Source organism: Chrysemys picta, chromosome 14, assembly GCF_011386835.1.
Source record: "Chrysemys picta bellii isolate R12L10 chromosome 14, ASM1138683v2, whole genome shotgun sequence".
Taxonomy (NCBI): Eukaryota; Metazoa; Chordata; order Testudines; family Emydidae; genus Chrysemys; species Chrysemys picta.
Window position 1 is genome coordinate 37,551,251 of NC_088804.1, and position 22,803 is coordinate 37,574,053.

A 22,803-nucleotide genomic window follows, 5' to 3' on the forward strand; every position below is an offset into this window, starting at 1 on the left:
CACCTCAGCCTTAACTCCACAGCCTCAGTGTGCAGGCACCTTATTATTAGCAGGTGGGGCTGGGCCCAACACCCCTTGAAGGAGCCAGTCACTGTGTAGCACTGTTACTTTCACAGTGTTTTATTTCCACCTGTTGTGAACCAGCAGCAGCGAGGTGGAGAATGGGTAACGTGTGCTGCGCTGCTGCTGGGTCAAAGGTAAAAAGTTCACAAGTGAGCACGCACACTCACACGGTGAAGATTTCAGACCTCCAATTTGCTGGAATTTAAAGGGATATGGTTTCGAATCATGCCTTTGGAATGCAGGTCTGACCGTAATAGCTCAGAGAGGGAGGGATGACTGAGTATTATTAGTGTGAGGTGACAGAATGGAAGCTTTGTGCAAGTACGCTGCATGCACAGGCAATCTGAAAAATGAGCGGGACATGAATGTTGAAATTGGGGTAATGCTTGTATTCTGGCAGCTTCCATTGTTGCAGAGGGGAAACTAATGAAACATGCCACTCTAGGTTCTGCTTCAGCTCCCATCAAAGTCAATGGGAGTTTGATTGATGCCATTGGGAGCGGGTTTGAGCCCTTGCTGCCTGAATCTACCTGGCAGTGATACACAAATACCTGTCCCTTGTAGTTTACTTAGCCAGCTGATTCTAGTTATAGGTTCATTAGGTATTTCTTCCCCCTGAATAAATAATAGTAATTTATATAGTCCTAAACGATTTTTCTGAGAAAGTGCCCCTTGATTTCCAGCCACCAGTTGTCAACGGGGGCTGTTTCCTTTCCTGTTAATAAGTATGGTTTCTTTTTTAATTCAGCCTTTCTGGAACATTACGTCACATTGCACAAGGTTATGTCAAGCCTGCATAGAGATAATTCACATCCCGTCAGATGAGCCATAAGAGTGGGCTACAGTCCAACACAGTAAAATGTGAAAGGGAAAGTAAATTGGGTTGATTCTAATGTAAATTTAGGCTATCAAATACCAGGCACAGGTCTTTGGAAGGTAACCAACTGATTAGAAAGTGTGTTTTTTTATGTTTAGGTCCTCCTCAATTTCTTCCCCTCTTCACTTCCACTGATCATAACCTCAAAAGCTCTGTATCATGACAGAGAAGGTTGGGCATGACTCCCACTATGACTTATCAGTAGAGTTGTTCAGAAAATGGAGATTCCATCCCATGGGCAAGTCTGATGCTATTTTGACATTAATAGGAGTAAATTAATTAATTTGCAAACTGGACACCATCAAATTAGGCCTGACTAAAGACTGGGAGTGGATGGGTCACTACAAAAACTAACAACTAATTTCCCCATGCTTATTTCCCCCTACTGTTACTCACACATTCTTGTCAACTGTTTGAAATGGGCCACCCTGATTACCACTACAAAAGTGATTTTTCCTCCTGTTGATAAGAGCTCACTTCCACTTTAATTGAATTGTCTCATTAGAACTGACCCCCCCACTTGGTAAGGCAACTCCCATCTTTTCATGTACTGTGTATACATAGTCTGCCTACTGTATTTTCCACTCCATGCATCTGATGAAGTGGGTTTTAGCCCATGAAAGCTTATGCCCAAATAAATTTGTTAGTTTCTAAAGCGCCACAAGGACCCCTCGTTATAGTTTGAAAAGATAATCTAATGCACATGGGCATAAGCAGGGCCAGCTCCAGCATTTCTGCCGCCCCAAGCAAAAAAAAAAAAAAAAAGCCACGATCGGCGGCGGCAATTGGGGGGGAGGGGGGAGCCGCGATCGGCGGCGGCAGTTCAGCGGCAGGTCCTTCGCTCCTAGAGGGAGTGAGGGACCTGCCGCCCCCGAATTGCCGCAGATGCCGCCCCTCTCCCTTGGCCGCCCCAAGCACCTGCTTGTTAAGCTGGTGCCTGGAGCCGGCCCTGTGCATAAGCATTTCTGGTATTGGTATCTTCCTTGACGGATGAAAGTAAACTGCTTCCTGTACAACTTCGCTAGTAATTAAAGACCTGATTTTGTTCCCATGCAAGTCAATGGGAGTTTTGCTTTTGATTTCATTAGATTCAGGATGAGGCCAGAAAACCTGAGCTTTGACCTTACTCCACATTTACCAGGAGATGGAAGTCACACGCTGTAGTTTAAGATTCTGTTGGCCACATTTACCGATCAGCCTGCAGTTTGGACATCCTCTACTCTGAGACTTAAAGAGAAAGAAGCAAAATCTTACACTTCATAAAAGCAACTATAAATTAGCATCAGAATAGACAGTTTTAAATATAAACTGTGATTAGTTGTAATAAGACTTTTCTGGAGACATATTGTTGTTACATAATGTGACAAACTGGGACTGTTCTTAATGTGGTCTTTGAATGCTGAGTGGGGAGTTTGGCTAAGACGGTCTGCATTGGGGGATGGAAGACTGGCCTTGAGGGAGGATACCTGAGCATGTAACGTGAGAACCCAGGAAGGAGTTGGAGGTCAGATGACACCTTTGCCCGGAAAACTGAACAAAGGCTGGGGGAGGAGACGCTGGAGAGAGTGAGAGTTTCAGGAGCTGGCTGGTGTAATGGAGGGGAGCCCAGACGGGGCTCTGACACCCCCAGTGGGGCTGTGGTGCCCCTGGGACCCCAATATGGACCTAACTGGGGGGGGTCCTGTTGTTTGCGCCTGCAAGACCTGTCTTGGACTGTGTTCCTGTCGTCGAAATAAACCTTCTGCTTTACTGGCTGGCTGAGAGTCATGGTGAATCGCAGGAAGCCGGGGGTGCAGGGCCTTGTGCCCCCCACACTCCGTGACATATAATAATCAGGAGCCACATTCTGAGGTTCGTAGTCTTTTCAGATCTTACTTACCTCACTGTAAATCTGGTATAATGCTAAGCAATTCCTTGGGGTTACTCCAGATTCGCACTGGTGTAAATGACAGTAGAACCTGATCCATGGCCCTCAGTCTTTATTAGGCAAACTCCAAATAAAGTTAATGGGTTTCTTGCTTCAGTGAGTACTTCAAACTTTGGCCCCAAGTTACTACAACATGATAAATTTCAAGGGGCATCTGAAGCTGGAATAGCTTCCAAACTGAAAACCATGTAAGATAGTTCTATGCTTTGTACTACAAACTCTTTGGAGTCCTTCACATCCTTTCGGTTTCATTATTGGTTTCTGCTCTTTAATGAAGCTATCAAAAAGCCACAGCATATTTAGTCCAAAGAATTCCAATAAAACTGTTCAAAAGAAAAACTCTAACATGCCATCCATGAAATGACAAGTGTTTTATTACAATCAAATGCAGGCTGTTTATTTGGGGTTAGGGAAAAATAGGGTTTAATTCATGACAGCTGATTGTGTGTGTGTCTGTATCAGTATCAAGATTGTATACCTGTCTGAATCAAATTATGTTTTTGATTCTGAACTGGGGGTGGAGAAAAGGCAAAGTGTAGTAGAAAATGGTTTCCCTCTCATTAAAAAAAGAACAACAGCTAAACAAAGAGCCAAGTATTTAAAAATAAAAACAAGTAAAATTCATTATCATTTATGGGGAAACCATGAAGAATCAGTGGAAGAAAACTGTCAATGTATTTTAGAGACATGAGCAAATATTTTTCTGAAAAATCTGTGGTGGAACTTTTCATTGTCTCTGCTTCCACACAGGCAATTCGTTGCCCCTCATATTTCACTTTCTGCATAATTTGAAAAAAAAAGGCCAATTAAAAACTTCTCTTTGAAAATGTAAATGGCTAATTTCAAACCTCAGCTTTCAAAGGCAACTATAGCACAGATTGGACCCATATTTCTATAGAAATGGTCTCTGTCTTTAAAAATAAAACGCATAAGAGGATTTGTTAAAAGTAATGAAATTGAGTGAGTTGGTGGGGGGAGGTGCAAAAAAAGGGATTCCATTTGTAACAAAAAACAAACAAACAAACAAAACCTTCCAAGTCTGAGTAATTGTTCCATGACCCATTACTATTTCAGCCCTTTTAGACACTATACACAACTCATTTAACAGGATCCTTGTTATCACATCCAATTTCCTTTGAACCTCCATAGCACTTCTTGATATAGCACAAGATAGCCAGTCTTATGAATGCCAGAGGAAGTGCCTGTCTTCCTACTTCCTTCTACTAGGAGGAAGAGATGAATGGAGATCATCTCTTCTTCCTTCACCTTTTTAGCTACCGAGGGACAGCTCAACCATTAGGCTTCTTAAGTCATTCCTAAAAATGCTACCTTGAGAAAATGCTGCCCCTGTCCCTGAGGCTGCAGCCCTGGAAATACTCATTAGCTAGTGGTTAACGGTTTTTCCAAGGAGTACCCCCATCCAAAGTCATTAATTCCAGGGAAGATGTCAAACTGTGGTACAAAGACATTTGTATGTGTATTATGTGGGGACCAGCATGTAGATGTGGGCAATAGTTCAGATAATACCTCTCCATCGCTGAGATTAATATACAGGTTTCCATCTGAATGTTTCTCTTGCCTGCACCATCAAATTGGCAATAGGCTGGCTTGTGAGGAAATGGCCATCTTTCTGTGGTTCTTGACCTCAGTTTACTATGTTAAAAAGATCTTTTTATTAATCTAAATTTCCGTAAGTCAGGAAAAAGAGTCAGAGGCTGGCAGTCTGTTTCTCAAGAGCCATGCCAGCGTTACAGACGCACTTTAATATATCAAAGATTTAACACAGGAGGCTTTGAGAAGGAGCACAAGCCTCTGGGTATCACTGCTGGGTCAGACTGTTCTTCTACTTGCACTACATATGATGAAGATTTGCATCTCTGCACTAAAGCTCAGGAGGGGTATCACAGCTTCCCTAGCCATGTGCCATTTCGAGATCTAGCAGCTGGCCAGAGCAGGTCTTGGTGCAAAGCCACAATACCCACAACTGGGGAGCTCAGGGAGGGATTGTGTTTGTCGTATAACACAGCCTGGTCCATGGGCTGATACAGAGGAGGGTGTTGACCAGTACAAGAAGCATTCTTCCAGACTAGATGGGCTAGTGATCTGATCAAGTATGGCAAATTTTATATTCATATTAGAGAGTTTTAACTTGTCCTGAGTCTCTTTGCTCCCTGAGGGTGTTGCTCATATAGCAGTAGGAACTATTCCTCTCCAACAGATAGTTACTGAGTCTCATTTCCAATGTACACAGGTCTGACTTATGTCAAAAGAGTGAGGATTTTACGTTTTAATCATGTTCCACGTGAATTAGCATGTACATCCAGGACTGAATGGACTCCTTCCCTTAAACTTTTCAACAGTGTGTTTCTGGATTGTGGCATGAAAAAGAGAAAGGGGGAAATCTAAATATGAATTACTCAGGCTTCCTTACTTGTAGGAAAGACTTCATTTTATTATTTACAAGAGACTTCCACTGGCTGCCAACCACTGAATGCTTAGAAAGACCAATGTATATCTTAGCAATCTCCAACAGATAATACATATAGGTTAAAATTCATCTTTGGTGTAAATCCATTTGTGGTGTATCCATTTGTAGCCCACCTTAATCAATTAGTTTCATTAGAGTTGGTATGGCAACACCCATTTTTCATGTTCTCTGTGTGTGTATATATATATATATATATATATATATATATATATATATATATATATATATATATATATATATATTCTTAATGTATTTTCCACTGCATGCATCTGTTGAAGTGGGCTTTAGCCCACGAAAGCTTATGCTCAAATAAATGTGTTAGTCTCTAAGGTGCCACAAGTGCTCCTCATTCTTTGTGTTAAAACTGAGAGCTATCACTTTAAATTATTTGGGGGTCGGGTCTCTCTAGGGAAGCATGCAATCAGAGCCAGTTTTTCACACAGACAGCCTAGAGAAAGGTAGAGTGAGTTGTGCCTCGCTGTTTCAGAGAGCAGTCTGCTTTCTCTCTCTCTGTTTTTATTCTAAGAAATAAAGTAGTGTTACAGTGCAACCTTCCAGCAAGAGTGTTTTTGTCTAACTTCTCTGTTTGCATGCTGTGAAACATAACACCATTGACTCGGATGGCCAATGGGGGATATTTTGGGACAGAATTGCTATGACCCATCAGACCTTCTATTTGTAACAGGTACTAACTTTATTATTATTTGTAATACCATAGCACCTACTAATCTAATGGAACTGAGCTGCCTCTTTTCTGACATACATGGCACTTTGTTTTGCATTTCAATACCTCCTGTCGTAGGCTCAATAGATGTGATATGCAGCAAATATAATCAGACATGAAGGAAAAACTCAGAACTGTAAGGAAGGTTTTTGTTGTTGTTTGCAGCTGATGCTTTCATTATCAAAAGATCTACCAGCTAGTCAAGTTAACCACAAATTTACATACAATTAAATTATTCCACCTGTGAATAATATAAAAAATCATCCAGTGTGTATGTGGAATTTTTGTCTTTGTTTTTGGTAAGTAACTGAGAAAACGCAAAATTGAAAACTCCCGTGTGCCAACATTAGAAGTGGAAATACTGCTCAAATTTTGCAGAGCAACATGACACTGGACCCACGAGAACTTCTCTACCATGCCCTATGAATGAACTAATGCATCACAACCAATAATTTGGGATACAGCGTATACAAAGGATGATGTTCATAAACATAAAAGGTTGAAATTTTCATTGCAGGATGGGAAAATTTAGACACATCTTCCATTAATTTTAATGGAAAATTTGTGTCCAAGCCCCCAGACCTGATATGCTCATCCTGAGAAGTTTTGTTAAATCCATATTGTTAAATGGAACAGGAGTACTTGTGGCACCTTAGAGACTAATAAATTTATTTGAGCATAAGCTTTCGTGGGCTACAGCCCACTTCTTCGGATGCATAGAATGGAACATATATTGAGGAGATATATATACACACACATACAGAGATCATGAACAGGTGGGAGTTGTCTTACCAACTCTGAGAGGCCAATTAAGTAAGAGAAAAAAAACTTTTGAAGTGATAATCAAGATAGCCCAGTACAGACAGGTAGATACGAAGTGTGAGAGTACTTACATGGGGAGATAGATTCAATGTTTGTAATGGCTCAGCCATTCCCAGTCTTTATTCAAACCTAAATTGATTGTGTCTAATTTGCATATCAATTCGAGTTCAGCAATTTCTCGTTGGAGTCTGTTTTTGAAGCTTTTCTGTTGTAAAATAGCCACCCGCAGGTCTGTCATTGAATGACCAGACAGGTTAAAGTGTTCTCCCACTGGTTTTTGAGTATTATGATTCCTGATGTCAGATTTGTGTCCATTAATTCTTTTGCGTAGAGACTGTCCGGTTTGGCCAATGTACATGGCAGAGGGACATTGCTGGCACATGATGGCATATATCACATTGGTAGATGTGCAGGTGAACGAGCTCCTGATGTTATGGCTGATCAGGTCCTGACTAGATAGGAGGAGGTTTGAGGATGGTTCCAATATAGAAAAGAGGGGCACAGTATAGAAAAGATTGAGAACCACTGTTTTGAAAATCTCAACCAAAATCTCTCCATTAGTACCAGGGTCTACCAGATAACACACTCCCATTCCATCTATGGCTACAGTCACTGACTAGTCCATCAGGATGACACTACTGGAAGCACAGAGATTTGACTAAACCAACCATTATATCTGAATCCGAGTGAAAAACAAACTAATCCTGTTAGGCAACTGGGTTGTTGTGTGTAGCACTGGCAGTCCACTGTGATTACACACCAAACAGACATGGGGAAAAAAGCCTTTTGTTTGCTTGGTTAATGATCTTCTTCATAAAATCAGGTTCATTGGGGACCCCTTGCTCTAGGCTTTTATATAAATTAGGGTTAGGTTAGAGACAGTGATTAATTTCTGCCAGGGCTTGCCAGGACTGAGCCCTGGCACCTCTAGGCTTGGGCAGTTCATAGCCGCAGTACCTCTGGGCTTGCCACATCAGTTATGAAATTTTTAAAATTGCTTGAGCCCCGGCACCTCTTTCATTACAAATTAACCCTAATTTAGGGACTGTAATTGAAAGTCGTAATTTCTACCTCACCTTGTAAAAACTTCAGGCATGTAGTTCAACCCTTCAAAGGTGAATCTTCAACAGGTTTGCAGTTTAGACTGTGATAAACATGGAAAATTTCAGAATCTTATTTTAACTTTAAACCAGTTAGCAATACTTCCTAGCTCAGTGTACTGACGCACAGTGGCCTCTCTCCGGACTGGAGAGCGAGTGACCACTACACTCCCCTTCGTGGGCGGAGCCAAACCCACCACACCCCATTGCCGGAAGTACCAGGGCGGGGCAGGAAATATAAAAGGAAGGCTCTGCAGCTCAGTTGGGCTGGAGCCAGCGGAGGAGATGGACGCCTCTGCCCTGCTGCGGCACCAGGGAGCTGCACCTGGCTTGGCCACACCCTGCCCCTGGAGGAGACAGACTCAGACAAGGAGGTTTTTTTTTTTTCAGGGACAGGAACCATGTTTATTTCATGTGACACTGACTTACACTGGTCAATTGATTTGTACACACACCAGGAACACTCAGGCAGAAACCCCCGCTCCTCCCCCCCACCCCCGGCTGGCTGGGCCGACAGGAGGGAGCCGAATTCACACACAGATGATTATTTCTTCCATGGGGCCAGCGGGCGGCGGATCAGCAGGGATGGTTCTATACACCTGGGCTCCTGCTCCCGACGCGGCGAAGCGACGCCCCCGATCAGGAAATAGAAACATTAAATAAATAAACATCAAAACATCAAAACAAATAAACATTAAAACAGTCGCGTCCGCAGGGGGCCAGGCCGGAACGGGCAGGGGCTCAGTCCCCCATTTTTACTTTAGATGTCTGCAGGATGGCGACTATGACCCTGAAGAGCCCAATGGCGCTGCCGAAGATCTCCACGATCAGGATCTTGACAAAGAGGCTGGCGTTCTGGGCGTCGGCCAGCGCAGCCCCACTGCCCACAATACCCACGCACACCCCGCAGAACAGGTTGGAGAGGCCCACGGTCAGACCAGCCCCAAACATGGAGAAACTTGCGTGGTAGTTCTTGGCACCGATGGTCTCTGGGGTGGTGCCGCTGAAAGGCTCAGCCATGTTGCTGATGACGATCGCCATGATGATCCCGTAGATGGCCACGGCCTCACAGAAGATGATGCTGACCAGGTTCTTTGTTTTAATCCTGGGGGCCTTCACTCCCCCGCCGATGATGCTGGAGCCAGTGATGTAGATCCCCCAGGTTGTGCCCACCATGGACAGCGAGATGGCCAGGCCGATGCCCAGGTTGGACCACATGAAGGGGGAGGTTGCTGGGACTACTGTTGGCAGTATACCGAGATGAGCCTGAGGGCCAGTGAATGCCAGAAGTACCAAACCCTAGGGAGGTAGGAAGTAGCCCAGGACTAGCCGGCTATAGGGTTGATCACTTCTAGGTTGACGTGTTGAGGCTGGATTCCCACCGACCCAGTGGCAGACCACACTGCCACTGTTAGGGCCTTGGGCTGGGATGTGATATTGTTGGGCAGGCGCGCATCCCCCTGCCACTCCAACCACAGGGTGGCCAACTCCCCTCTTTAGGCCAGGAGGCCTGTGTGCCTTGACCACCCCTGCCAGTGTAACGCTGACAGACCCCAATCTTCAGCAGGCAGGATTGAACCTGGACCTCGGGAGCTCTCTACCGCATGAGCGAAAAGCCAACTGGCTGTTAGCTAAGGCTGTAGAGCAATCAATCTCTCTCTCTCTCTCTCTCAGAGGAGGTGTGTGGGTTACACCAGCACCATAGACTGCCCATTGGGTGCTCAACCCCTCTGGAGCCCCTAGACTGTGTGGGTGCTCATCCCTATCTGAACCCTGAGACTGTGTATGTTTGCTGGCTGCCTTTGCTTACCAGCCGAGGCTAAGCCTGCTCCCTGCTCTATCCCGTCCCAAGGGCTAGAGCTTATTGACTGTATATGTTTGCTGGCTGCCTGAGACCCCAAGCTCAGACTAAAGCCTGCTCCCTGCTCTGCCACGTCCAAAGGGCTAGATCTTATTGACTCAGTGAGTTTGCTGACTGCTTGGGCCTGGAGACTTAGACTACAGCCTGCTACCAGCCAGGCCCCACCCCATGGGCTGGAGCCCCAGACGCTTAATTGGTGTCAGCTCCTGCTTAGGGGCTGCGAGCTAAAGACTATGTCAGGCCCTGCCCCGCCCAAGGGTGGGGACAGGAGCCCCAGACTATTGTGCGTTTGCCTCTATCAGGCTGGCCGAAAACCATAAACTGCGTACGGCTCTGCCCTGCCGGTGCGGCCCGAACCCGAAGACTGCCACCCCCCTACGACGCAGAGTGGCCTCCCTCCAGACTGGAGAGCGAGGGACCACTACACTCAGCAAAATGGGATTGGAGTTTTACCAGAAGAACCTTCATTTCCTGCATGGAACCCAGAGAGTAAATAGACTCATAGACTCATAGACTTTAAGGTCAGAAGGGACCATTATGATCATCTAGTCTGACCTCCCGCATGATGCAGGCCACAAAGCCGTCCCAACCCTTTCCCTTGACTCTGCTGTTGAAGTCTCCAAATCCTGTGGTTTAGAGACTTCAATTATCAGAGAATCCTCCAGCTAGCGACCCCTGCCCCATGCTGCAGAGGAAGGCGAAAAACCTCCAGGGCCTCTGCCAATCTACCCTGGAGGAAAACTCCTTCCCGACCCCAAATATGGTGATCAGTAGAACCCCGAGCATGTAGGCAAAATTCTCCAGCCAGACCCTCATTGGCCATTGATACTATTTACCAGCGATGGCACACTGTTCATTTGACTAAAATCATGTTATCCCATTAAACCATTCCCTCCATAAACTTATTTAGCTTAATCTTAAAACCAGACAGGTCCTTCGCCCCCACTGTTTCCCTCGGAAGGCTGTTCCAATATTTCACCCCTCTGACGGTCAGAAACCTTTGTCTAATTTCAAGCCTAAACTTCCCCACGGCCAGTTTATATCCATTCGTTCTTGTGTCCACATTAGTACTGAGCTGAAATAATTCCTCTCCCTCCCTGGTATTTATTGAGAGAAAAACTGTGAAATTATGAAGAAAAAAAAAAGCTAATTTTTAAGAAGCAAAATAGAAGGTTAATTTTAGGCTTGGTGTTAGTTTTTGGTGAAAGTTCCTGGGTACTGAACTATTTCACTCATCCCTACTAAAACAGGTTACATCTGTTAAGTCAGTAAACATGGGGCTACTGTAAATGTAAAAACCCAAAGAAACATTCTGCAGAAGGTTTGAAAAGATTTCTCATTATTTAGCATTGACTTGAAATTGAAAGCTTGTTTTCATTCCATCTTGCAACACAACACAAAAGAGTTCCTAAATCCTTGCCACTTCGCACCTACAGTTTCCATTATATTTTAAGTTCTTTCTTGAAACCAAGCAGGAGGTGGTGGCTGTTTCAAAACACTGGCCAAACAGCTTAACTTCTGTGACTGGCAGCCCATCTGGAAGGGAAGAATTTCAGTCTTGAATAATGAAAGTGAGACGTATGGTGGAGGTGGAGTGAAATACATTCCCTGTCATAGTTTGTCACCCAGCGCCGTTAGAGTTCCAAGCAGTTGAATTTGTTTGGACCTGCAGTTGAGTGATTTGCCCTTTTCTCTGAGGTAAAGAGATATTTGTAGTGGCATGAAGTGAGCTGGGAACATTTCTTGTAAGATTGCCCAGAGGAAACAGCACCACGCACAACTGGCTTTTTGTGTAGAAGAATATGTTAAAAGAAAAATTGAGTCCATGTAGTCTAAAAGTATTTAAAAAAAACATATATTTCAATCCTTGTTTAAGCTGCTGAAAAGTTTCTCTGTGGTGCTAACTGATCTAAGTTATGTCTGCAAAGAGTATCTCATCATTTCTCAGACAACAGAAGGAATTTGTGGCTGACCTCCTGAGGGGAATGGTCAGCTTTCTCCATCTTTCCACTGTATGCTGATGCTTGGGCTTAATTTATGCTGCTCAGTTGAAAACAGAAAGCTCAGTTCCAAAGTTGGCCTGGGGAAAATAATACACCATGGGAAAAGGATTCACTCATGGAATCTTTTTTTTTAGATGCACTAAAGTTTTACACAGACTGAGTCTCCATATTTGTTCCCGCCTGTTTATCACCTCATTGTGAAATAATTTTGAGTGCATTCCCCAGACAGAAAAATGAAAACCTTCTGTCTTGTTACTGTTAACTGTTTGCAAAGGGGGGTTTACAAGCGTCCTGGCCACCTACATCAGGTCAGAAGTTCCACCTCTATTTGAACCACTCTGGTGTGTTTGCTTTCAAAATATCATAGGGGATACATAATTTCATTAAAAAAGTTATAGATGCCTTTCAGTCAAATTTGGATGCCTAGCTCCTTAAGACATTTGAATATCTCAGGCACTACTCAGTAATATATTTGTTCACAGAACTGTTTAAAAAAAGAGAAAGAGAAACTCAGATATTTGCAAATAAATGATTACTTATATGTATATTTTAATTTACTTTAGCTTACCAAAGCAACATACCAAAAGGAACCATTTCATATGCATATGGCCTAGTGAATATCAAACCAGCAAAGATGCCCAAATATCACCTTGTTCAGGAGACAAAGGCTGCTGCTGAGTTGATTATATATAGAAGGCTTGATCGCTCAGGAGGTTGGTAATGGGGTGTGGGCTGCAAGTTCAAATCCTGGTCAGATCTGTAGCAGATAAAAGTTGTTACTGTCAGAAAATGCTTAATGCCCCATGGGAAGCAAGTTGTTGGGTCTTCTTAGGCCATTTCCCATGGGGCTGTGGGCCCTCATCATGGAACAGATGAATCTGACACTGCTCATCCTGGCCCTGGTCTGTGGGAAGGAAGGATGGTCCAGTTATTTGGTCACTAGCCTAGGTTGGCTGAAGACCCATGTATAAGTCCCTGCTCTGCCACAGACTGCCTGTGTGCCTGGACAAGCAACTTAGCCTGATTTTCCTACTTGTAAAATGGGAATAATAGTACTTCTGTATCTCACAGGCAATGAGGCACTTAGATACTACAGAGCTGGGGCCATATAAATACATAGAGTACTAGGCAGAAAACTCTTGAAGTCAGTTTGACACCTTCCAACAGTACCAAGTGTCCTTTCCCCTAGAATAGGAAGAAAAGCCAATACAGCTTACTGCTCTAGTAAGACGAACAAAACTTGAGAGCCCCTCTTACATGTTGCAGTTTTATAAGAAAAAAATGCATATAGATGCATACTGAATGACTTTAATATCCATCTGGAAAAGGTCTGATGAGATTCCAAGAAGTGCTGGAGTACTTAACCTCTTGGATAATATTTAAATAACATATCCAGTCTCTAGAGGCTGCCATCTAGAGGTTGATGACCTGAATTGCAGAAGTGCTGAGAACCCTGGCCTTCAAGCATGTCTAAAATCAAGCCCTAAACTTTGATATCTTAAGAATTAGCCTCACAAATCCCCCAAACAGTCAGTGCCCGATCAAATGCAAACACATTGAGCACGCAGCTAATACCCAAGAATAAAGGCTAAGGTTTCTGTGTCAATGGACTGTATATTTCCCTGATACTAATGTTACTCATTTCATTGATGGTTGCAAGGATTTTGAGGTGGGTGGGTTTTTTTAAAAAGGAAGTATAGCAGAGATTCTGCCGTTGTGCCTGGGCTCTTGCAATGTTTCTGACAAGTCTCCATCTCATGCTTATTATTCACCTTTGCAGTATAGTTTTTATTCTTGTAATCAGGCTTAAATGAGGACCTTTGAGAGGTGTATTTCCTGAGCAAAGCAGTGGCTTGTAAACCGGGAGTGAAGAACACGCACTCCCACTTTGCTTCCTGCACAAAATAAAACTTAGGCAGCCATGGCACACGTAAAGTCAATTTAAATTAAATTTAAAATGGTAACTATCCCTATAAAATCCCCTGGTATCGTATTACTTTTTCCACAAAGGACCACACAGTGATGGAATGCTTGATTTCAGCAAATCACACCTCTCCCCATCTTTGAATCGTAACAAACATAAGAACGGCCGTACTCAGTCAGACCAAAGGTCCATCCAGCCCAGTATCCTGTCTACTGACAGTGGCCAATGCCAGGTGCCCCAGAGGGAGTGAACCTAACAGGTAATGATCGAGTGATCTCTCTCCTGCCATCCGTCTCCACCCTCTGACAAACAGTTATAAGTTGCTTAAATTTAAATAGCTTTCTTTAGAGCCAGTGGGTTCAGACTGTTCCACAATTTTGTACCACCAGGACATTTGAATGATAATAGTTCTGTATTATCTACCAGCAGCGTTTGACAGTGTGGATCATGAACTGCTGCTGACTCACGAAAGAGACGTGGCAGGCTTCGGCAGCCTGTCTTTGCTCCCACCTTCTTGGACAGATCTGAGAACATTGTGATGTAATGGGCAGCTGTTCCTCTTGCCTGAGAGCCCCCAGGGTTCCCACAAAGATCAAGCCTTTGGTCAGCCTGCAGACAAGAGTGTGAGGCATGGTGTGGACTTCACGGCCAGCAATACGACACCTCGCTCTACTTCCCCTTCTCACTGAATGCAGACTAAGCCATCACCCAACTTTTCCACTGTCTCGGAGGTATCACTGGATGAAAAGCAGCTGGCTGAAGTTCAGTGCAGGCAAAAGAGAGTTGATGCCGGTGGAAAGAGAAAAACATTTCAAAGCACTGGTCAAAGACATCACCTCACCCTGCTGCGTTGAATGTGCTGTCCTCCCAGTTGTCAAGACAGAGTGCTGTCTCCATGTGCTGTGGGATTCATCACTGCTCCTGGACACCCAACTAACAGCAGTAGTTCCACCCTTTGACTGCATGCCTTTCTTTTGCATATTCCTATGAGCCTAATGCTTCTTACCTCCAGTCTTCCTTACTGCTCTGAGCTCCGTCTGGACATGGGGGCTAAGTCCATGAGGGAAACTCTAGATATCTTAACACAAGGCAACTCTAGGGCTAGGTCTACACTACCCGCCTGAATCGGCGGGTAGAAATCGACCTCTCGGGGATCGATTTATCGCGTCCCGTGGGGACGCGACAATCGATCCCCCAATCGACGCTCTTACTCCACCAGCGGAGGTGGGAGTAAGCGCCGTCGACAGGAAGCCGCAGAAGTCGATTTTGCCGCCGTCCTCAAAGCGGGGTAAGTCGGCTGCGATACGTCGAATTCAGCTACGCTATTCACGTAGCTGAATTTGCGTATCTTAAATCGACTCCCCCCTGTAGTGTAGATGTACCCTAGGAGGCCCATCTTCTAGGTAAGACAGACCAGCAAGAGTACATCCTTTCATTGATCCGTGCTCAGCACTGACTCTTTGTCCAACATTAGATCTGTTTCAAAGTCCAGATCCTAATTTTCACAAATCTGGGCCAGGTTTCATTATCTCAGGACCGATCTTTGTGACTCACCGTGGCACTTGTAATTCCATAGTGAAAGGCACATGATTGATTCAGCTTCCACCAGCCACAAGTTCTTGTAGATTGCATCTGTATACAGAGTATATGTATGTTAGATACACAAACTGTGAAGAAAGGGAAAGCTGGGGACCAGGACCTTCAGGGAGAATTTTGTCTATGTAATTTTCCTGCCATTTCAGTTAGAGGTGCACTAAGAATGCCTAGAGGTTGCACATGAGATACTGTGCCTATGTGCATTGTTTAACAACAGCAGGTTGGCATCTGTATCTTAAATATATACTATTTTCACACATCTAGTGTATTTAACAATAAAAAAGAACTGGTGCAGTTTATGACTGGGCCTCATGCTGCGTCCAATTAAACCTACTGTTTCCAATCAGGTTTAATGTGAGGATAAAGTGAATGCTCCCTGAGATTTGAGAGGAGGATAATTTGTCAGTAATAATAAGTGTAGACAAACAGGATGTTCTACAGTGCAGGGGCCTGATTAGAACCAAATGTGCTTCAAGGGATCATCTCTAAACTCTTGACTGCAAATGGATTTATCATTATTTGCAATTTGCTGAATTTCTTTTGCAGTCATTTGCAACCTTTGCAATTATTCCCAACTCATGTGGAAAAATAGTAGCCAGGCCACTGGGTCACTCTGAGCCATCTCTGTGCTTTTTTTCCAGCATGATTCAGCTTTATAACCTGTCAATGCAAGGACATCCTAACAGGAAAGGGAAGAAGTCTTGGATTTTCAGCCTGGCCCTATCCCACTTCCTGACAAGAGCCCGTCTAGCTGCACTTAACGTTGGCATAAAGTACATTTCCTAATCAAAATGGAGTTTCCTCCAAAAGGTGAATTCTTTCTTGATGAACTTTACCATGGAAACAAAATTGTCAGTCATCATATCATGATCCAAAAAGTCCCTTCAGGTTTGGGAGAGCTGATCAAGAAGAAATGAGGAAGGTTTCAGACAATCCCAGCTGTCAGGTTTTAAATTAGACCAAAGCTCAGTCTAATAACCTCCCTTTCCTTTGGGGATGGAGAGGGTGACTTTCTTGCTTCTTGGCCAGACTGGAAATGCAGTAACTCAATGCTCGTTACTTAAGTTATAGTCCCTGAGAAATCAGTGGTTACCTGTTGCTAAAGGACTGCTTGTGTTCATTAGAGAAGAACCAGCCTGAGGTCTATGAGCAGAATCGTTAACATACTAGCAAACCACTAATTAACTTAACACAGAAGAAAAAGCCCATTTCAAGGCAAAATGTGTCTCTAATTCACCATCATTCAGTGTTTACAGCAGTACAATGGATTGTGTGTAGGCTTCGCAGAATTTGATTTTTTTAAAAATAAGTTGACAGATATGATTGATGTTTATTTTTAAGCTTTTTTTTTTTCAAATTTTCTCAGTTAAAATTTTCAGAGTTGTGGGAAATTATGGGGAGGGGGGTCAACAATAATTATTTAATATCTGTAGATGTTAAGACTGAAAAAGTTAAAGCTTCTATAATCATTAAACACAAATTGTCGCCATCACATGTCAAAATATATAAGGTAAATATCCTTAAATCAAACTCTAATAAATTCTCAAGCAGCATTTTTTCTCACTTTGCCTGTCCATACATTTAGATGATTATCAGTGGAAATATTTTGTTGTCTGTTTGTGTGTGTGGGTGAGGTGAAATCAACATTTACCGACATTCACTGTTAAAAATCGAATCTTTTCAAACCTGTGGTGAGAGTAGCTGAACGAGGCTCTAACTTTGGGGAACATTTCTGTAAATCTACATGAAATTTGGAATAAGCATAGTGCAGTTCACTAGCCCAAGTGCAAATCTGTATTACGTATTGCCAACATCTCCCTGTAGTTCTGGGATTACGTTTCCTCAAGTGGTGTGCCTTCTGTCTGCTGCCTTTGAAGTTCTGCGACCTCACAGCGAGCAGAAAGCATGCTGGGACACCTCTTTCAAACACGTGTTCCCAATCTCATTCCTTTTTTTTTTTTGGTCAAAGATGGCCTTGACCTAATGGGAATCTTGTATGCTTTTGGATCAGCACCTGAGCCAGCCCCCTGAATGATCCACGGTGTACTCTTTCTTCCACACATCCTGGTGTCAATAGGTAAGACCTATATTATCTAGAGTGGAAGTCACAAAGGAGGCCACAACCCTCCTTGGAAGGTCACCATAAAAGTGTGCTGATCTTCGGGCATGCATGGTACCTTGAGCAATAATACCCTGTTTCCAAAGCTTGTTTTACATCCTTCCATACCATTCTTAAGTCACTATTTAGATGTCATCTTTTATTCATTTTAAAGTCTTAAACAGTCTTAAACAGAGAACCAGAATCCTAACTTAAATGGGACACTGTCACAAACTCACTGCTTGTGGTGTGGCAGCTGCTCCACACAGGGAGAAGAAGGGGTTAAAAGCAGCACTAGAGAGGCTGCGCAGAACCCACTAATCAGGAAAGGGTTTATTGAGCCCACCAATAGGGGGAAGGCTTGCTGGAGCAGCCAATCAGGGCCAGCTAGGGCCATATATAAAGGGCTGCTCAGCAGAGCAGAAGGGAGTCTCTCCCTGGAAGGCAAGGGAGGAGGACTGGCTGCCTGAAGAAGTGCCAAAGATAGAGCAGTATTGGGCAGGGGCAGCAGAGTGTGAGGGTTAGGAGAGTGGCTAGTATCCAGACTGCAGTTTGCCCCTGAGGTGAGGGGCTGGACCTTGGACTGCAGTTGGCTGCTGAGGCAAGTGGCGGGACTAAGGAATCACAGCTGGAGGACTGTGCCCAGAAGAGGACACTGCGGTCTGGGGAGCGACGCAGGTCCAAAGAGCGGAGATAGCAATGACGGCAGGCTTAACACCAGTAGCTGAATGCGGACTGGAAGGGCCGAGAGCTAATTCCCAGGACGGCCACCAGGAGGTGCCACGGTGGTGAGTCCCGCTTTGTCACGCTGCTGCCACTTCCATACTGCAACTTCCAACCTTGGGCTAGCTAAGCATTTTGAGAGGGTCCCTTAGGTTTTAGCTGCTAGGTAACTTCAGCCAGGGCCTGGTAGGGAGGCTCGGGAAGGAGGGTGGGCTGCTTAAGTCTTGCCTCCTTTCTTCACCAGCCCAGCAGGTTAAAGAGAATGTGATGGAGGGGGCTGGGCTATTGGGTATTGGCTGCTGTTCCATATGGACTAGCCTGAGCTGGCTCTCGGCAGGACTCCAACAGCACAACTGCAATAAAACTGGAATTTGGTCCATCACGTGGGTCCGGGGGTAAAATGAAGGCCATGTGCATGTGGAGTAAACAAATGTTGTCAGTCCTGGAGAACATGTCCTCCACATACAAGGCAGGTACCATGGACAGAGTATTACAAATACCATGTGTGGCTGAGAGACAAATTACTTGTTTATCAGCAGGTCCTGAATCAGCCAGCCCGATCTGAGCACCTCCAAACTCTGGACAAATTCATATGCAAGTCTTGATCTGAATCTTCTGGCGCAAACCCATCTCTAATTGACCTAGAGCTGCGGGACAGCAAGATCCTCTTGGAAAGGCATCCATTTGCTTTCCATCATTGCACTGCCATGGAACTGAATTATCGCTACTATTCTGGGTATATACAGTAGTTAGTGAAATTTGGTGCTCTATGCACGTGTGGAAATCAATGACTAAGCTGTTGCTGCTTTTTAAGACTTCTATTTGACTATCAATACATTTGTTTCATCTAGACCAGGGATCGGCAACGTTTGGCATGCAGCTCACCAGGGTAAGCACCCTAGCGGACCGGGCCAGTTTATTTACCTGCTGACGCGGCAGGTTAGGCCGATCACGGCCCCCACTGGCCACGGTTCGCCGTCCCAGGCCAATGGGGGCGGCGGGAAGCGGCGCGGGCGAGGGATGTGCTGGCCACGGCTTCTCGCTGCCCCCATTGGCCCGGGACGGCGAACCGCAGCCAGGGGGGCCGCGATCGGCCAAACCTGCCACGTCAGCAGGTAAATAAACTGGCCCGGCCCGCTAGGGTGCTTACCCTGGCGAGCCACGTGCCAAACGTTGCCGACCCCTGATCTAGACACTCTAAAGACGACAATTCTGAAGTGTTCTCCCTCTCCCACTTGACATAGATACAACTTGTGTTAATAAAATAAAATCCAAACAGTTCTGGATATTAAATAAATAAATGGTTGCTTGTAAATCTTAAATTATAATTTAATTTTACCAGGTAGTTGGATACCATCACCACTTTAAGTCTGGGCATAATCTTCATAACCCTGCATGCTCCTAATTTAATAGTGGCCAATTAAAAAGGATGACTAGCTGTAAGCCTCTAAAGAGCCAACTGGAAGCTGTTCCAGGTTTTTATTTATTGTTTAAATTTCACACCATTGAAGTACAGAGCCACCAGAGTTTGAAAACTTGCATAGTTTGAAGGGTTTTATTAATCTGGGAACCAAAAGGGGCAACAGGAAGTTTATGTGATTTAATGTCGTCATTTTATGTCCCATTCCCCTACTCCCCACCCACCAAGGGTTATGAATATTAAGAAATTAGCAGGAAGGGATTGGTTTTAATAAGATCTGGGAAGAATTATGATAGTATTGAGCACACGTTAACCTTCCCTCAGTACTTTGTTTTCTAGTTGGAATTGTTTGTGAATCTACATGGTTGGAAAATGCCTCAGACGTACCAAAATCTTTCCTTGCAGACACACAAAAAGATGCTGGTGTCAGAGGGGAATCCATATGCATTGTTTTTTTCCTAGACCAATTCATTGGGTGATGAAGATACAAGGGTCTCTGTTGCGTTTTTTACATTATGATTGTTTAAAAACAAAACAGGTTGTGTTCAGTTGCTGCTTCATTCCCGATGTTTCAATATTATGCTTTGAGGATTTAAATTGCGTGCAATTATTCATAAATCTCCCTGCAGTTTCAAGTAAAGAAGAAACACCCACTATCTCCTCTAGAGGGTGGTGCTTTTAGAGAAGTGCACGGCAGCTGGAGGCAGCCTGCATTATATTCTGAATACATCTACTAGCCATATATTCCTTAGCAGGTGGACAAAAGTGTTTGCCACTATTAACTGGGTGGCAAGCTGTCTCACTGCCTTTCCTTAAATGGCCATAACCCAATCTTTTCACTACAACTCATTTAGGAGGAGGAGGTGTGGCAGTTTATCCAGTAATGAGTCAACAAGTTTATTATACTCCCTACCTCCTGGGTGTTAATTAGTGTTTAATTCATCTTGTTGTGAGCTCATTGGGAAAAAGGTGCTATTTAAGGGCAAATAACATTCCTTCCCTGTTTTCATCTCTTCTCCTTGCTAGTTTTTCCCCCTTGCCATTTGCCCATTCTGCAAGCTCTCTAGTGTTTCAAAAACACAACTATGAAGACCTGATTTGGGGGGGAGAGGGGGGGCGTGATTTGATTTTGCACTCCTTTCTTAGAAAGCCTAAGCAAAAGAAATTATAAAATCATCTGGGGCCTTTCGAATTATTGCTGGCTTCCAACACACTCCACAAGTCAGCAATTACAGTTTGAAATATTGAGTGGCACAAAAATTTATGGCTCGCTTCGGTGTTTTTCTTTTCCATTTTCTAACAAAGCAATATATGAAATAGATGGAGCTCTCATGGCAGGCAGAGAGTTAATGCAGCCCAATGTGGTTAAGAAGCAGGGGGTGTTCTGGGTCATTGTATGTTGCAAACCAGTGACTGCAATAAACTACTTAGTAGGCTATCCATTTGTTTTTTAACACCTTTGCCAGGACCAAATGCAGAAGGGGTGCAGCATGGGGATGTTGTTTACGGGAAGCTGTCAGAGGCCCTGGGGAATAACATTTTAGGCAGGAAAACCCATGACTTTTAAATCTTTGCAGTTAATCATTTTGGTTTGATGCAATGAGAGTGTTAGGTAAACACAGAGATAACAGACGGGACCCCATGGAATGCTGGGCTAAAACACACTTTGATGAGCTAGGCATTTAGGCCCAGATCCTCATAGGCATTTAAGTTCCCAGTTTCCATTGATTTCAAGTCATTTCCATTAAATCAATGGAAGTTAGAAGCCTACATACATTTGATGAGGATTTGGGCCATACAGCCTCGTCCTGCCATGTACTGAGCACCCTCAGTTTGCATGCAGTCAAAGAACACTGTATATATCGCGGGGTTGATATTCCTAATGGTATTTTAAAACAGAGTAACCTGTGTCAAAGGTTCACACTCCCTAAGAGCTTCAGAATTAGCAAGGCAAGAACCACTATTAGAAATATCATTAGGTCTGGAGACTGTAGGAGCGCATGAGGAACAATAGCAGTGACCACAACAACATTCATAAGTTAGCAATCTTCCCTTTATTAAAAACCTGACTAGACAGATAATCAGTGCCACACTAATAGATACATAAATGAAGATGAAACAATACTATAAGATGTCCAGCATCAGTGTCTTCATACTCAAGGGTACCATAGAAGTGGGTGGATTTCGCAAGAGGTGGTCATCTGTGGAGGGTCTCCTGATGGATTCTTCCTCCTTATTCATGCTGGGATTCACCTTTTATTCTGTATTACACTCACCACCATAACGCTTATGCATATGCATGAGGGTTCCAATCCCTTTTTCCTTTATCTGGAATTCCATACCCCATAAATTCTTTTCATAGGCGATCCTCTTAGTTCCCCTTATTTTCATTACCATTTATGTAATAAATCCCCATGGTAACTTGCAGTCATTGCAGAATTTCCTGTGATGTTACAATTGGGCATCTTGAGGTACATGTGGTACACTTTCCTGAACATCACCCATCAACACATCTTTTACTATAATCTTGCAATTTTACAGGTACAAGCTTACCCCGGGTCAAAAAGTGATGTCATCTTTTTTCAGGCCTAAGGCCTGAAAAAGCTAAGCTGGAATTTGACAGGCCACTGGCCTGGAGGCCTTACTTTACAGGCTTACCTTACTTATATACCTAACATGGTCTCACCAATAATATAGGCTCATCAATCCTATACCCCTATAATATTATTTTACATATTCTCACACTTCTACCTACAACTTCAATCTATTCCCCACACACTGATTACATATGAATTAAGCACAACAATAAATAACACAATTAAATAATTATATTAGGTGATTAACTACAATGCTGCAGGTTTTCAGCACTACATAGGGTGGGGCCTTTATACCCTGATCCATCAAGCTTCACTCATACAGGTAGTCCCATTGAAGTGAGAAAGGATTGCAAAGAACGGCCCTCAATCAGCTAAGAGGCACTGGGATGAAATGAGGCTGTTTTTTTGTTAGAGTCCTGAAATTGGAGGTTAGAGCCTATTCCACTGAAATTAATGGCAAAACTGACATTACCTTCCAGTGGTACTGGATTATCCTATTGGTAGGTTTGGGGTAGGAAACTAAGCTGTACTCCTTGTTCTCATGCTGCTAGTAGAAAAAATATTGAGTCACCCTTAGCAT

At 43.9% G+C, this 22,803-nt stretch overlaps 1 protein-coding gene across 1 annotated transcript; it reads right to left on the reverse strand.

The window, feature by feature from the left end:
- Positions 1-8,706: 8,706 nt before the first annotated feature.
- On the reverse strand, positions 8,707-9,233 carry LOC135975707 (V-type proton ATPase 21 kDa proteolipid subunit c''-like). Its single transcript, XM_065567746.1, has one exon. The coding sequence runs from the start codon at positions 9,217-9,219 to the stop codon at positions 8,743-8,745; it is 477 nt and encodes a 158-aa protein (XP_065423818.1). The 5' UTR covers positions 9,220-9,233; the 3' UTR covers positions 8,707-8,742.
- Between the last annotated feature and the right edge of the window lie 13,570 nt (positions 9,234-22,803).